The sequence below is a fragment of the Gekko japonicus genome, unplaced genomic scaffold, assembly GCF_001447785.1.
Source record: "Gekko japonicus isolate JY-2015 unplaced genomic scaffold, Gekko_japonicus_V1.1 scaffold320, whole genome shotgun sequence".
In the NCBI taxonomy this organism is placed as follows: domain Eukaryota; kingdom Metazoa; phylum Chordata; class Lepidosauria; order Squamata; family Gekkonidae; genus Gekko; species Gekko japonicus.
Genome location: NW_015168660.1, coordinates 424,682 through 441,439, shown reverse-complemented (window position 1 = coordinate 441,439; position 16,758 = coordinate 424,682). Strand labels below are relative to the sequence as shown.

General features: G+C 47.4%; 1 protein-coding gene across 1 annotated transcript; it reads right to left on the bottom strand.

Annotated features, from left to right (window-relative positions):
• Positions 1 to 253: 253 nt before the first annotated feature.
• TMEM212 (transmembrane protein 212) lies at positions 254 to 16,355 on the bottom strand. Its single transcript, XM_015415252.1, has 3 exons — positions 16,200 to 16,355; positions 7,419 to 7,478; positions 254 to 661 (listed from the first exon to the last, which is right to left on the bottom strand). The coding sequence occupies exons 1-3, from the start codon at positions 16,353 to 16,355 to the stop codon at positions 254 to 256; spliced, it is 624 nt and encodes a 207-aa protein (XP_015270738.1).
• Positions 16,356 to 16,758: the final 403 nt, after the last annotated feature.

Genomic DNA, 16,758 nt, shown 5'->3' with positions numbered 1-16,758 from the left:
TGGTCATCCATGTTACGGATCCATGGCAGGTGGTGTTGAATGGAGAGTTTATCCCCCCCCCCCTGAGATGAAGAGAGCTTTTACTCTCAAAAATGTACACCCTGAAAATTTTGTTGGTCTCTATGGTGCTATTAGACTCCAACCTAGTTGTTCTATTGCAAGCCAAAATGGCTAGCCTCTGAAACTTTATCAGGAGAAATATGGCTGGTGGGCCACATCTGGCTCTGTAAGCTTGCATCAAAGCTTTAAACTGCTAGGTAAAATACTTATTCCTGTCCAGGAGAAAAAGCATGCACCGCAGTGAGTAAGTATGTCCCCCGCAATAGTTAATACTCACATTTAAATGTCCAAACTGAAGCAGCCTCACTGTGAGTTTGACCACCGTGGCCACAGAGGCACAGAAGATGGCTAGACCGGAACAGAAGTCCAGAATCTGCAATGCCACATGGTACCATTCATAGTGCAGGGGGTCCTTGCAGACAGATGCAAACTTGCCGTAAGGAAAAGGGAAAAGGACGGCATAGCCAAGGTAGTTTGTTCCTGAGATCCCAGCAAACGAGTAGTAGCAATAAGGTCCGTAAAGGAGGGCTGCAACAGCAACGGCACCTTGGACCGAGGAAATGATGATACTGAAGATGCAGAAGGCGAAACCAGATTCCCACTGGAATAGAGGCAGAGACCTATAACTATACTTGGCAAATGCTTCAAAAAAGTGATTGATAGTTGGTCATTCTGCCCAACTGTGGGTGCCAATGGCAGCAGAGGGATGTTGTTGCCCCTCGGGGTCCCTCTTAATGAGGGGGCAGCAGTCTAGAGGCTCACTTTACATTAGTTTTATTGGGATGCAAGAATCTCAGAGGTGATCATGCCACAACCTTCCTTTCCCATCATGTTTTCCTCCTTGTCATTATTAAAGAAGGGATGGCCATGAAGGGTGGCTCCAACCTAGAATATCGAGTGTAACCTTTAGTGCCCTTCCCAGTATGGCTACCTTAACCCATGCAGGTTCCTCCCCATGCCATTCCTGTTGATCTCCCAGCTGTCTTAATTAGTCATAAAAAGTTGTGGAGAAATGCCCTCCACCCAAGAATTCACCCTAGTATTTCAGTTATTGTGATTTTTCTCTGTCCTTGTACAGGAGGAGAAGAAGAGAAGAAATTGGTTTTATACCCTGCCCTTCACTACCCGAAGGAGTCTCAGAGCGGCTTACAATCTCTTTTCCCTTCCCTTCCCCACAACAGACACCCTGTGAGGTAGGTGGGGCTGAGAGAGCTCTTTCAAGGACTGCTCTTGAGAGAACAGCTCTGAGAGAGCTATGACTGACCCAAGGTCACACCAGCAGCTGCATGTGGAGGGGCGGGGAACCAAACCCGGTTCTCCCAGATTCGAGTCTGCATTCCTAACCACTACACCAAACTGGCTCCACCTGCGAACTAATAACTGGCAGAATAGAAGGGGGTTGGAGAAAGGAGCCTCTATAAACATCCTTTAGGAAGTACTTGGTATAGGCATAGAGGACTGCGTGTTTGCATCTTTTCTTTGTTCCCTTGCTCAGCCCAAACATGTCAACAGAATATGTGTATCCTTTTATTCCTTTATTAAACTTTCTTATATTTTGAATGCTTTAAGTCTGTTCTTTAAAAATACACCATGCCTATTTGGTCTTGCTACCTGAAGTGTGGTAATGAGGAAAGGCTCTCCAACCCTGAAGCACGAGAGTGTGAATGTTCAGAGCTGCAGTAAATCACCCCTACACTAGCTTGTGGAGTGAAGAAAGCATGTGTAGCAACTAGACAGAGCCCTTAAATGGTAAGGTAGGTATGCAGTGTATCACTCATTTAGCAGGAGATATTCTCAGAATCTTTGGAGGCAGTGGGTATCCACTTTGTTTTTGGCACCCTGGGGAATGAGGGGAAGGGGTGCTGTCACCAAGTGAAGACCTGAGATGACCTTGGGGTTTTCCTGACCTTTCAGGGTCCAACCATAGGGAACAGGAGGGGCTTGTGAATCCATTCCTTCACACAAGCCTTCAAAACATCAAGACTGAACTGAATGGTTGGACCATCCTAAGCAGAAAGGACCATATGGCTGGCTGGCAGACTGGCTGAAACAGAGCAGTCCGAAGTTAAAAACATCAAAGACAGAGGTCCTGTGGCTGGGGAAGGGAGACCTAGGATTGGGTATCCAGCTCCTGGCTCAGAAATGTGGCCAGATCGGCATTTTTCTATCTACGCCAGGTCTGGCAACTGGCGCCCTTCCTATCTCACCCTGATCAAGCCACTGTGATTGATGCAATGGTCACCTCCAGACTAGATTACTGTAACTCGCTCTACATAGGGCTACCCTTGAGATTGACCTGGAAACTTCAACTGGCCCAGAATGGAGCGGCACGGGTCCTTAAGGGAACCCTTATTAGAGCCCATATCCGACTGGTGCTCCACCAGGTGCCCTGGTTTGAGATTATATACCAGATCAAGTTCAAGGTGTTGCTTTAGACCTTTAAAGCCCGTCACAGTCTGGGACCAACATATCTTCAGGACTACCTCTCCTGGCATACCCCCCAAAGAGCACTATGCTTTTTAAATAACAACACACTGATAGTTCCCGGGCCAAGAAATATTAGCTTGGCCTCAACTAGAGCTAGAGCCTTTTCAGTGGTAGCCCCAGTTTGGTGGAATACACTTCCGAGCAAGATCCGGGCCCTGTGGGACTTAGTTCATTTCTGCAGGAAATGTACTACCAAGCGTATGGGTGGGTCCAGGGGTTCTCCTACTTATATAGTTCTTGCTGCCTCTCCTCCCCACCTTTCTTCTTCCCCTTGGACAGTGATAATGCTGTCATACGCTATCTGAATATCTAAATTTGTTATTTTATGCTTTTAACTGTATTTTAAACTGTTCATTATATGTTGCGATCTGTTCTGAGTCCCTTGATAGTGGGGGAGAGCGGAATAGAAATCAAAAGAAAGAAAGAATAAACAAAGAAACAAATAATATGGAGTTGGAAAATGCTGAAAGGCGCTTTGTGGACAGAGTGGCAGCGGGGGGGGGGGGGGGAATGAATTTTTGCCAATACTGACACAGCACAGTCTTTTAATGATGGCCTATGGCGCAATCAGCCAACTTTGGCATGCATTGAGAGCCTGGCTATGCTCTAGTTGTCTCCCGTCCTGTTTCATATATCTAAGGTCCACTAAAAAGGAGGGAGGCAAAGGAATAAAAGATGAAATCTGGGAACTGCATCCAAGGCCGAGTTCCTCAAGTCAACCAGGCCATCAACTGAGAAGCTGTTGATGGTAGTAGAAAAAGCCACCCTGAGGGCTCTGGAATCCAGTTGGCTCCATAGGTCTCCCCCGGGTGGAAATGCGGTCAGCAAAGTCTATCATGCAGTCCTAAGCAGCGTTGCACCCTCCTAAACAAACTGACTTCAATGGACTGTAGAAGGCTGTAACTCGAGACGATTGCGCTCTTCATCCTCTAAACTGTGGGCTGTCCTTCTCAGTAAGGTACAATAAGTCCGAGCATCAGATTGCAACCATATATACGTCATGGGTCACATTGCTTGAAGAATTTTAGTTATTTGGAGATGGGAAAGTAGGAAACAGATTTCAGGTGCCCATTAAAGCTTCATACAACCATAAAAATTAGCACTACTCTGCATTATATGTCAGCACAACAAATAGTCACCTTTCCGTATCACATTTTTATCCCACAGTGCCTCCAAGCAACTGGAACACAGAGTAGCATGCATGAGAGTCATACCTCCTCCATTTTATCCTTAAAACAGAACTGTGAGGTAAATTAAACTGAGGAAGAGAGGCAGGGGCACAGGCAGAAAATTTTGGTTGGTGGGGCGTGGGGAAATCCAGGGGGGTGCCCCAGCTGCACCTGCTGCTCCTCTTGCAGCAGCAGAAGAAACAGCTCCACTGCAACCTCTAGTCCGCCTCTAGTCCTTTTGGTTGGAGAGTTTCGATTCTGGGCTGCTTTTCTGTGTAAGCCCGGGCGGGAGGGGAATCTCTGCCTCTCTCTCTCTTGCATATTGCAATTTTATTTTATTTTATTGCAATTTTGTTTTATTTTATATTTTGCATTTTTAAAAACCTATTTATTTTTTGGCTCAGAAAAAAAGAAAACGAGTCTGAAGCCCGGGGTCACTGGAAACTCCACACGCATCTTACATTTTAAAAATATTTCTTTTAATTTTTAAAATTTTTGATTTTTTTTTGTCTGAGGGGGCAGCATTCCTCTGGGAGGCATTGCCTCCAAATGCCCCCATGGCTACAGGCCTGAAGAGAAATGAATAAAACTGAGGTAAATTAAACAGATCCGTGAAGTAAATTAAACTTAGCCCAGGTCTCCCCAGTCTGAGGCTCATACTGTAATTACTACACCCAGGGGTCATTTCATAGAAAAAGAGGTGCAGGAGCTCATTAGCATAACTCATTAGCATAACTTATTTGCATACGCCACACACCCCGGAAATCACTGGAAGTGTGTCAGAAGGTAACACCCACCGCTCAGGCTCCACTGGACTGTTTGGGATTGCTAGCTACTGGGGTGTGTGTGTGTGAAAGTGCAGATCTGTCCTTGCAGAGGAGGGAGAGCTGGTACCTGAATAAAACTTGGTCTTAAAGGTGCCACTGGACTCTTTTGGCTTGCTAGCTATGGGGGGGAACGCTCAGATCTGCCCTCACTGAGGAGGGAGAGCTTGTACCTGAAAAGGGGGGGGGGCTCTGCAACTTACCGGGCTGCTTCTTGCTCCTCGTGACTGAGGGCTGCTGAGAGCAGGGGGCGGGGCTTGTTGCACGTGCCCGCCCCCTGGGCTCCTTACTGCCGGAGCTCCGCTCTTGTGCGCTCCCGCAGTAAATGACCCCTGACTACACCACACTAGTGATCTAGTTTGGTGTAGTGGTTAGGAGTGTGGACTCTAATCTGGGAGAACCGGGTTTGATTCCCCACTCCTCTACATGAATCTGCTGGTGTGACCTTGGGTCAGTTACATGTTCTTTTAGAGCTGTTCTCTCACGAGCAGTTCTTGAAAGAGCTCTCTCAGCCCCACCTACCACACAGGGTGTCTTTTGTGGAGAGGGGAAGGGGAAGGAGATGGTAAGCCACTCTGCAACTACTTCGGGTAGTGAAGGGCAGGGTATAAATCCAATGTCCTCCTCCTCCTCCTCCTCCTCTTCTTGTTAAAAGCATACTTTATTTAACTCTGTGGGAGGGCTCCCAACCATTTAAAGCCTGTGGGCACCTTTGGAATTTTGATGCGGTGTGGTGGGTGCAGCCACAAAATGGCTGCTACAAAATGGCTGCCACAGGAGGTGGAACTGACCACAAAATGATTGCCACAGCTTGACTTCATTCGCTCAGTGAAGATCCTTGTGCTGTGGTGGCAGTTGGTGCCAAAGCAATTTTTAAACAATCTGCATGGCCAATCAAATCTTCAATAACCAATCAGAAGCCTTCCTTGGCAAAAGCCCTACAAGGCCATGCCTACTTCCTAAAACCACTTGGTGGGTGCCAGAAAAGATGTCGGTGGGAACCGTGGCACTCACAGGCACCTCAGTTGGGGACTCCTGCTCTATGGCTTTCTTCCCCCCTCCAACATGGACAGAGATAAGAAAACCTGGGGGGGGGGGATATGATAAGTGTTTTGTAAAATTATGCGCAGTATAGAGAAAGTGGACAGAGAGAACATTTTCTTCCTCTCACATCACAATAGACTAGGCTTGCCAAGTCCCCACGGGGGGGCGGGGAAACCCCCGCCCCAGAGGCCCGTTCCCCGCCACTGGCAGATCAGGCTCCGGGGGGAGCCCCACCCCAACATGCACGTCACCCGGAAGTGACGCGACCACGCCGGGCACGCTGGGGGCGGGGCCACAGTCATCCAAGGGAAAACTCTATGGTTTTCCCTCAGATGGTCGTGGCCCCGCCCCAACGTGCCCGGCGTCGTCACGTCACTTCCGGGTGACGTGCTTGCAGTGCGCGCTCCAGACGCCAGCCGAAGTCCCCTGCTGCGGCGCAACAACCGACTTGGCAACCCTACAATAGACAGGGGGAGGGGTGCTCAGTGAAGTTTCTGGGAAATTGATTCAGAACAGACAAATTACTCTACAAGTACTTAAATTGTGAAATTCCTTGAGAGTCGATATAATGTTGGCCACTAATACAGTTAGCTTTCAAAGGAAATTAGATGGATCCATGGTGGAGAGGTCCATCAATGGCTAGTAACCAAAGAGGCTAAAAGAAACGTCCATGCCCGAAGACATTAAACTTCTGAACACCCGTGACAGGAGGTGACACCAGGGGAAGGCTTTGGCTTCCACAGCCTCTTAGTTGGCCTTCCAGGTCATCTGGTTGGCCACTGTGTGAAACAGGATATCGGTCTAATCCAGTAAGGTCCCTCTCATGTCTTTGTGCTGGCGGGGGGAAAAAAGTGGAACTGAATGAATGTTATTAGTAAGCAATCCAGGCTTCCACAAAAGTTTGAACAACTGCCATCCATAATATTTTTTTTCTGCTTATTTTCTACAGAAATTCCAGAGTATGACAATCCATAAACAATGATGGCAGTGACCTCGGTGGGAAGCGTAAGAGGGAAAGGTCCGTGCCTTCAAGGGATCTCCCCACGGCAATTGCGTCTGCTCAACATTATTCTCAACCGTACACAAGTTAGCAGGGCGATCTTCCCTTTCTTTCAGCTTTGAATACAAATCTGCTGTGTTATTGCAATACGTGAGCGTAATAACAGACTGGCAGAAATAGGGTGTGGGATCAGGCGTGTTGTGGAAAAAAGCAGAACAGCCCTTTTTTTAATCATGTAAATCGTTTCGGCTGAAGAGGAGATGCGCTGAAAGCCAAAATGCACTAAAAATTCACCAAGAACCATTTAGAGTGTAAGGGACTACTTATTTATTTTCCATGTATCAAAGAAACAGAAAAATGACCTTTTAAAGGCCTGGCATCTTTTATTGGCTCTAACAACATTCCCTTCTTGCAGGGCAGGAAATATCTCTGAATCCTGCTCAGTTGTGTAAATCTGGAAGAATGTTTTAAAGTGTGCCTGCTATAAGACCAGTCCTCTTTATCTGATCCTTAGCAGTAGGCGGGGGACGGACGGACTCTCTTGCTTCCTGAGCCTATCCCTGGATTAATTCCACCTGCCTAGACTGCTACTCTGTACAGAATAGGCCCTGACCTGGATAGCCCAGGCTAGCCTGATCTCGTCAGATCTCGAAAGCCAAGTAAAGTTGGCCCTGGCTAGTATTTAGATGGGAGACCTCCAAGGAATACCAGGGTCCCGATGCAGAGGCAGGCAATGGCAAACCACCTCTGAATATCTCTTGCTTGAAAATCCAATGGGGTCTCCATAAATTAGCCATGACGACAAAAAAAAATAGAATTGCCACCTATACTTACCAGGTATCTCTGGATCCATTGTTTTTCAGCCACAGCAACCAGCGTACCTGCGATTGCAGCCTGCAGACAAAAGGGGAAACATATGGTTACTCATCACGAAGTTAGCGATCTTTCTAGCACTTTGTTCTCGCCAAAGCATGTAGCATAACAAAACTTTTTAAAAACTGCAATTCCAAGAAACAAATCCACAGGCCTCAGAGCAGTGTGTATCATGTAGCTACTTAACTGGGGATCTGTCCGAGAATCCTGCATCTTAAGAATTGTCATTAAAGCTTTTGGTGTGTGAGGAAAATCCTAATCTGGTGTTGGGGTTCAGTGGGTTCCCCCGTAAGTCACAGTCACAAGAAAACATGGAGATGCTTTTGATAAATACTCCCACTTGATGCCCACTGGCCTCCATTCCCTTCATGTATATCTTCTGAGGGCATCTGATTGGCCACTGTGTGAGACAGGATGCTAGACTAGCTGCGGTCCATTGGCCTGACTCTGCTCTGTTCTCATGTTCTGAATAGTGGGGCACCCAGCACCAATCCTCCCTCTAAGCTGTGGAGTCTTGTGAGCAAAGATTCTACTCTGTGAGCTACTGGCATTAAAGTTGTGAGTGAGTGATTTGGCTACTGCAGAAATTAGTTTGCTCTGGAGCCATCCTTCCTGAGCGAAGACAAAAATGTGTGAGCCGGAGGCTAAAAAACTGTGAGCTAGCTCACACTAACTCAGCTTAGAGAGAACACTGCAGGCCAGCTCTCAGCTGCCCCTTGCTTTCTTGCCTCTTGCTTGTCTCCTTTTCTGACCTTTCCATGGCTGCCACCTCCTCTTCCTCCTCCTTCTTGAGCCCATTCTCCCCCTTCCTTACTTTAAAAAAAGATGCCCAGTTGTATGGAGTTGCTGTACAGCCCCATATAATACCACTCATAGGGTGCGTTCAGACGGGGCGTTTCAGTCGGCATAAACTGCACCAGTTCCAACCGGTGCAGTTTATGCCGGCTGAAACGCGATCACACTTACCTCGTGTCTGCGGAGCCCATCGCTGTATGCCCGTTCACACACAGCGGACATCGGCGGTTTGTTTGTTTTTAACTCAGTTTGCACATGTGCATAGGCAGCCATCCACAGAATGGTGATCTTCACGCATGCGCAAAACACCCCGTCCAGAAAAGCATGCCCTGAAGAGAGGACTTACCTTTAAAGTTTAAAGAGCAAACTGGCCTCCCTGAGGTCCCGGACTCCTCTAAAACATTAAACTAAGGAACACCCCCCCCCATTTTTTTTAAACAAACGTCAGGGCGAAGCTTCGCCCAAGCGCATATCGCCGACCTAACAAAAAAATGGCGGGTGAAAAGCGGAAGCTTCGGGCTTCCGAACGGAAGTGGCTCTACAGATGGGGGGGGGGGGTAAAGCGGTTACAACCGTTGCACTCAGGATACCACCACTTGGGGACCTAGTGGCAGAATACACCGGTTTAAAGCTCTTTGCAACGGTTAGGGACAGAAGGCAGATGCCGGTAAGAAGGCGGACAGAAGGCGGATGCCGGTGAACGCCGGTAAGTACACCGATTCCAACCAGCACCTATACCGTTGTAAATGCCCCATCTGAACGCACCTATAGTCTCAGGAGGTCTCACCAGCATTTTTTTTTAATTGGAAGAAGCTTTAAACCACCCACCCTTTTTAACTTTTGGGAATGTTTTTTTTCCCTCCAAGTCAAGGCAGATGATGCTAGGAAGCCTTATGGGAGCTGTTAAACAGCAAAGCTTCCAAATTTCTGCAGGCTTTTTAAAGAAGCTGAGATCCAGGCCCTTCTTGACAGCCTGGTTAGAGCCCCGGTCCCTGTCAAGGACTGCTATGCCTTATCTCCTTCAGAGGAGAGGCTGGAGTGCGGCAGTCGTAGGTTCTTTCATTAGGTACCTGCCTCTGCCCTGGGCCTCTGTCTCTGATCCTGATGTGCTGGGTAAAACCATAGAGTTTTCAATGAATCCTAGAGCAGAATGATGTCACTTCCAGTTTTCCCCCAGAAGTGCTGTAATGCCATTGTGCTGAAAGTGGAAGGTCTCCCACCATAACAGGACACCTGACAACCCTAGCCATGACATGCACCTCAACAGGCAAGTCTGTGGTCATCGCCATCACCCTCCTGGTCATCTAAGTTGAGTGGCCCCTTGCAACATTGGCAAAGCTTCTAAGACTCAGCTTGCTCCTGACTGCTAGCAGCTCTAAAGGTGGAACCCACGGGAACTTCCCCAGTAAGTTAAACAGCCAATCCACCCCTAGTTCCGGGCCAGTTTCTTCTTTTTTAGCAGCTTGCATGAGTTCTTTAAAAAAGAGTTTCCACAATTTGTATTAAGGCTCCTGCAATTCTGAATATTAGATCTGCATGATATAAATCTCTCCACTAATAAGGATACTTGTTTTCTTTTCCGTTAATTGTCATGTTTTGAATTGTGTGTGTGGGGGGCTCACAATCTGTATTTCTTCCTAGCCAGAAGAAAAAGAAATGACATGGCAAGAGCTGTCTCTTGATCAGCTTCCAGAAGGTGTTGGGACTTTGTTTTTCAAGCTGATGACGTGATTTCTATGATCAACAATGACAGGTGTTACTTATTAAATGCACATTTCGTTGTGGTGGAAATGCCTGCCCTTTATCTGCTCCCCCCCCCCCATTCAAAAAGTTTTAAAGTCCCAGAGATTCAAGGCTTTGCTTCTGAAACCATTTACTGAAGGCTCTTGGAGAAATGGTCTTGAAGATCATAGTACAGCGATGTACTATGATGAGCAGTAGGTTTAGAACAGGTACAAGGAAGGAAGTACTTCTTCACCCAAAGAGTAATTAAGACGTGGAATTCACTGCTGCAGGCTACAAGCATAGACAGCTTCAAGTGGGGATTGGAAAGACATATGGAGCAGAAGTCCTTCAGTGGGTATCAGCCACAAAGTATAGATGGGACATTATGTCTGAGGCAGTGATGCTCTGTATTCTTGGTGCTTGGGGGTGCCACAGTGGGAGGGCTTTTGGAGTTCTGGTCCCACTGGTGGACCTCTCAATGACACCTGGATTTTGGCCACTGTGTGACACAGAGTGTTGGACTGGATGGGTCACTGGCCTGACCCAGCATGATTTTTCTTATGTTCTTATGATGTACGCAGAGTGTTGAACAAGAGCCAATGAGACTTTTTTTTTTTAAATGACTGGACAGCTGAGAGCTGGTACAGTCAAACATGGTGGCAGAATCCTGAGATGGTAGACTCTGTGTATGTGTGCAGAAAAAAAGGAAATTACAGCAAGCAAAAATATTCTTACCTAGCATTTCCTGCTATGCTAGCTTACCATTTATAGGATTTTTTTTAAAAATAGGGGGGCATTTTAGAATATGATTCCCCTCCTAAACTCGGGAGTGGTACAGTCCATTCAACATCTTAAGATTCTACCACTTGTTATTTCTAGGGTAAGGAATGGCCTGTGTTGTTGTCTTAATTAAATTCACATTTCATTAATATAAAGAGCTGAACTTGCCATTTCTGAAGCCCTGCGCACATGACACCCCCCCTTCAGATTGATTAAAGCATAAGAACTTAAGAAGAGCCCTGCTGGATCAGACCAATAGTCCATCTAGTCCAGCATCCTGTCTCACACAGTGGCCAACCAGTTCCAAGTAGCTGCCAAGCAGCTCTGCTTTCCAGTTCCAAGTACCTGACAAATAACTCTGCTTTCCACTATCATTAAACTGTTTTCCGTATTTTTAATTATTATTATTTTTGGTATTTTCCATATGCGCATGTGTGTGTCCGTGCGAATGTGTGTGCATCTGGAAGTCAAGGCGACCTCTGGTGACTGACCCCTACTGGGGGCCTGGAGAATATTCAGAGAGGTGGCTGAATAAAGCCTGCCCCTGCCTCCCGACTGCTGGTATTCCAGAGAGGTCTCCCATCCAAGTACTTGCCAGAATTTACCCTGTTTAGCTTCTGAGATCTATCGAGATCGGGCTTGCCTGGGCGATCCTGGTCAGGGAAGCGGTTTTTCCCTGTTGTAGACCAGCAGTCCCCAACTTTTTGAACCTGTCGGCACATTTGGAATACTGACACAGGGCGTGCTGGGCACAATCACAAGATGGCTGCTGCAGGAGGCGGAGCCATGCACACACGCGCCCAGAGAAAGTTCAGGTGCAGGGAAGAAAGGGGTAGTTTAAAGAATACACTGGGAAGCAGGAGTGAGCAAACAGCATAGGACCAACAGTGTGGTGCCAGATGCCACCCTAGCAACTTTATTTTAATCTGCACAGCCAATCCGATCTTCAGTGGCCAATCAGAAGCTGTGCTGGGCAAGAGTCCCATTTTGGCCCCACCCACTTTCTGAAAAAACACTTGGCAGGCACCAGGAAAGGAATCAGGGGGCACCATGCCGGGGACCCACCCAAAGACAACAGGGACTGGGGATGTATCACTGCTGAGTGTGAACGATATTAGCCCCACAAAAAAACCCCTGACCTTTGCAAGGTTTGATGGGTTTGCATTTTGTACGTAGTGTCTAACAGCTCTCCTCTGTTTTAAAGACTCAAATTTTGACATTCATGGCAAATTTCAGCAACAACAGCATAGGAGTTTGGATAGATTTCTTATGAGGCTAAGCCTCAAATTGTAATCTTGGCGCTGACGGACTGCACCCAAAAAAAAAAAAAAAGTTCCCATGAACAAAAGCAGAAACATCTGGAGTCACGAGTGGCCGTTGGCAAAAATTTATCAGGCAAAGAGAGAGAAAAAGAGAGAATGCTTGCAAAAGCTCCAAGGGTTCCCAAGCCAGAACAAATAATACAACAGAATCGGAACACTGTGATGAGAGCTCTTGTAGCCTGCGAGGAGGGCCAGACCCTTTTGTGCAATCGGCTTTTCCAATCGAGACTCCCTCAATTTACACATGTGGCTGAGGGAATGCGGAGAGATTATTTCACCCCTGCTGGGACTGCTCCAGCCAGAGAGTTTAAGCTATTAGATGATCAGTTTCCACTTTACTTTAAATACTCTGGCGAAGAATCTTGCTTTCTATCCCAAACTTTGCATAACTTCAGTTTTTTAACAGTGTGCTTTCTCTCCCCAAGTTCTGCCCTTTTGTTTTCATCACTAGCTGTCCTCATTGACAACTGATCCCCAGGCAATAGAGATCAGTTCCCCTGGAGACAGTGGCTACTTTGGAGGCAGACTCTATGGCATTACACCACAATGAGGTCTCTCTTTTCCCCAAACCTCGCCCTTCCCAGGCTGCAGCCCCCAAATCCCCAGGAATTGCCTACCCCAGAGTTGGCAGCCAGTTTAGTGCAGTGGTTAGGAGTGTGGAATCTAATCTGGGAGAACCGGTTGGTTTCCCCACTCCTCCACATGAAGCTGCTGGTGTGACCTTGGGTCAGTCACAAGTTCTTTCAGAGCTGTTCTCTCACAAGCGGTTCTCGAGAGAGCTCTCTCAGCCCCACCTACCTCACAGGGTGTCTGTTGTGGGGAGGGGAAGGGAAAGGAGTTTGTAAGTCACTCTGAGACTCCTTCGGGTAGTGAAGGGGGGGGTATAAATCCAATCTCCGCCTCCTCCTCCTCTTCCTCCTCCTCCCTGAAGTGATTGTAAATAATAATAGTAATATACTTTATTGTCATTGTACATAGTACAACGAAATTAAGATGCAATATTTCGGTGATCTACAACAATATTCATATACACTCACACAACCATTCACAACTACCTCATAACTCCCTTAAGGTTCACATAGCAACTGCCTAGAGCCCATATTTGGGGAAAGTGGGTAAACGTGTTTATGTATCCATTTACTTTCATTTATACCTCTGCCTTTCTCTCCAGTGTGAACCCAAAGTGGTTTCCGTCATTCTCCTCTCCTCCATTTTGTCCTCACAACAGCTCTGTGAGGTAAGTTAGGCTGAGAATGTGTGACTGGCCCAAGGTCACCCAGCAAGTTTCCATGGTAGAGTGGGGCCTCCCCAGATCCTAGCCTGACAGTCTAATTTAGGGGTCCGCAACCTTTCTGAGCCTGGGAGCACCTTTGGGACTCTGACACAGGGTGGTAGGCATAGTCACAAAATGGCTGCCGCAGCAGGAGGCAGAGCGAACCATGAAATGTCTCCCGCAGGAAGCAGAGCCCCAAGTGCAGAGGAAGCCCAAGGGCAGGGGAGAAGAGAGTCTCTGCTAACAGAGACAGGTCCTTTGCACCCAGAAATTGATTTCTCCCTGGGTGTCAGTCCACACGTTTTCATACTGAGGCCTTGCTCTGCAAGACAGCAAGCAGGAATCAATTCGTGTCACCTTGAGCAGGTTGCAGGCTACCTTGTGGGAGAGAGTAAGAAGAACCCTGCTTTATTGGTGAAGGAGGGGTGTTAGATTAATTTGGATAAATTTGGTCATCTTTTCCTCTGGTATAACAGCAACAGTAATAATATAAGAACCCTGCAGGATCAGGCCAAAGGAAGGTTGCCAACCTCCAGGTGGGGTATGGAGATCTCCTGGTATTACAACTGATCTCCAGACTACAGAGATTAGTCCCCCTACAGAAAATGGCTGCTTGAGGGGGTGGGCTCTTTGGCGTTGTACTCAGCTGAGGTTCTTCCCCTCCTCAACTCCGTCCCCAGGCTCAACCCCCAAACTCTCTTGGAATATCCCAGCCTGGATTTGGCAACCCCGAGCCAAAGGCCAATCTAGACTGGCATTCTGTTTCCCACTGGCCAGCCAGATATTTAAAGGCCCCGGTCACACGAAAGGTTTTGTGCCGGGAGAGGGACGGATTGGGAGCGGAGCAAATGGGCGTTATCCCACCGCAACATAAGAACATAAGAACATAAGAGACGCCAATGTTGGATCAGGCCAAAGGCCCATCCAGTCCAACACTCTGTGTCACACAGTGGCCAGAAATACCAGTGCCATCAGGAGGTCCAGCAGTGGGGCCAGGACATTAGAAGCCCTCCCCCTGTTGACCCCCCCCCAAGCACCAAGACAGAGCATCACTTGCCCCAGAGCCCCTAGCTATACCTTGTGGCTAATAGCCACTGATGGACCTCTGCTCCATATGCTTATCTAATTCCCTTTTGAAGCCGTCCATGCTTGTAGCACCCACCACTTCCTGTGGCAGTGAATTCCATGTGTTAATCACTCTTTGGGTGAAGAAGTACTTCCTTTTATCCGTTCTAACCCGACCGCTCTGCAGTTTCATGGAGTGCCCTCGAGTATTTGTATTGTGAGAAAGGGAGAAAAGTACCTCTTTCTTTACCTGCTCTTTCCCATGCATAATCTTATAAACCTCGATCATGTCACCCCTCAGTCGTCTTTTCTCTGGGAAACGTTGCGCACCCGTCCCCGATCCGGCCCTTCAGGCCAAAAAGCCGCATCTAAAATAAACCACCTACAGAGGTGGACTTACCAGCACGGCCACATCAAGCGCAGCCGTGGGATCGCCGGCGCATCCTTCTGCCGGCGCATCCAAGACCCCTGGCTCACACATGCGCAGTTCAGCAGCCTCCGTCTCCATCTCGTTGATTTCTCCCCGGTCTCCCCGGCATCTGATCGTGCCAGGGAGCAACTGTGCGGCGGCTCACGGGATCTGTATGATCCCGCCGCCGCGTGTCTATTTTGGTGCGGCTTTCAAAAGCCACACTTTGCTCCCGCTCCCCCCCCCTCCATGTGGCAGGGACCCAAGTCATTCAAAAGTGGGGCATGTTTGCAGTACAACAGTTGGATTCGAGTCCAGTAGCACATTAGAGGCCAAAAAGATTGTCAGGGAATTTGAGAGTCAGAGCTCCTGTTCGTCAGACATGAGAGCTCCATTTTTACTCTATTCCGGTCTGACAAAGGAAACTTTGACTCATGAAAGCTTATACTCTGAAGCTTTTGTTGGTCTCTCCGGTGCTACTGGTCTTGAATCTAACTGTTCTAAAAATAGTTTCCACAGAACTACCATTCCGAATAGCCTTTAATAGACCTCTCCTCCATGAGTTTGTCTAATCTCCCTTTAAAGCTATCTAACCCGCTAGCTATCAACGTGTTTGTGGCAGTAAATTCCATATTTTACAGCAGAGACGTACGTTCTTCCGTCAGTCCTGAATCTACTTCCCAGTCAATTTACTTGGGTGACCCTCCAAAATACTAGCATTATGGGACAGGATGGGGGGGAAACCCACCTCTCTATCCACTTATTTCCCATTTACATCCCGCCCGCCCTGCAAGCAGGCTCAAGGTGGGTTACAGGTCACATAGGACGTGACAATAAAACAGTAAAATATCATTAAATTACAAAGTTGGAAATCTAAAAGTTAGAAAGAACAATAATAAAACCAGCAAAAGGGTTGTTTCTAATTTTTCTAGAATTTTTCCAGAAACTAAGCCCTTTCTGTATCATGGACATGTTACATCATAGAAACATCATATGCTTGCAGTTCCACTGGTCACATTAAAAAAATTCCAGAATGATTACTTTAATATAAGCTTGCCAACTTCCAGTTAGGGCCTGGATATCTCCTGGTATTACGACTGAACCCCAGACTACAGAGATCAGTTCCCCTAGAGGAAAGGGCTGCCTTTGGAGGGTGGGCTCTGTAGCATCATACTTCCCTGATGGCCGCCCCCTCCCCAAACCCCGCTCTCCTCAGGCTCCACCCCCAAATCTCCAGGAATTTCCCAACCTGGAGTTGGCAGCTCTGGTCCAATTCATACTAATTTGTCTTCTTCTCTCTTCTTCAGTCAATTTACCTCTGAGCACTAACATCCTTTCCTGGCCATTATTTTTCTTTCTTTAGTTCTGCCTACCAAAGCTCCACTCCAGATGGGAGAAGCAATGCGGACGCTCCATCCAACAAACTGAGGTTTGTAGGAGAAAACAGGGAAGAAGGCAATAATTCCAGAGATCAGGCTTAGAGTCCCAAAGGCAACAAGGATTCCTCCAGTGACTGCAAAGAAACTCATTCTATCGATTGTAAGTCTCTCTCTCTCTCTTTCCCCCCCGTGCGTGGTTTGCAGTAGTGCAATACACAGAAGTGTCTTGGAGACCGTAGTCATGATATGCCTTCTCTCACTGTTTGCTTACTCTGATTTGGAAACCCACTTCAGGTTCATTTAAATAATTCCCACTATAATGCAAGGTATTAAAAAAAAATAACAACTAGCACATGAAAAGAATGATCCATGCAATCTATCCTTTCCATTTAATTAGAAAAAACTAACTTATAAAATGCCTGAGGCACAACCCATTTGTGCTTTCGCAGAGCGAGAGCATCTCTGATAGAAACACAGAAAGGCAGAGCCGGAAGGGAACTCAAGGGTCATCTAATTCAACCCCCTGCTCAACACAGGAAAGTCACTGCTACCT

Excerpts from the sequence above, each read along its gene's own strand:
- TMEM212 (XM_015415252.1), bottom strand. The coding sequence starts at position 16,355 with ATGAGTTTCTTTGCAGTCACTGGAGGAATCCTTGTTGCCTTTGGGACT. Across the intron at positions 7,479-16,199 it reads CCATCTGGAGTGGAGCTTTG|GCTGCAATCGCAGGTACGCT; the intron begins GTAGGCAGAACT and ends TTTTGTCTGCAG. Across the intron at positions 662-7,418 it reads AATGGATCCAGAGATACCTG|TGGGAATCTGGTTTCGCCTT; the intron begins GTAAGTATAGGT and ends CCTCTATTCCAG.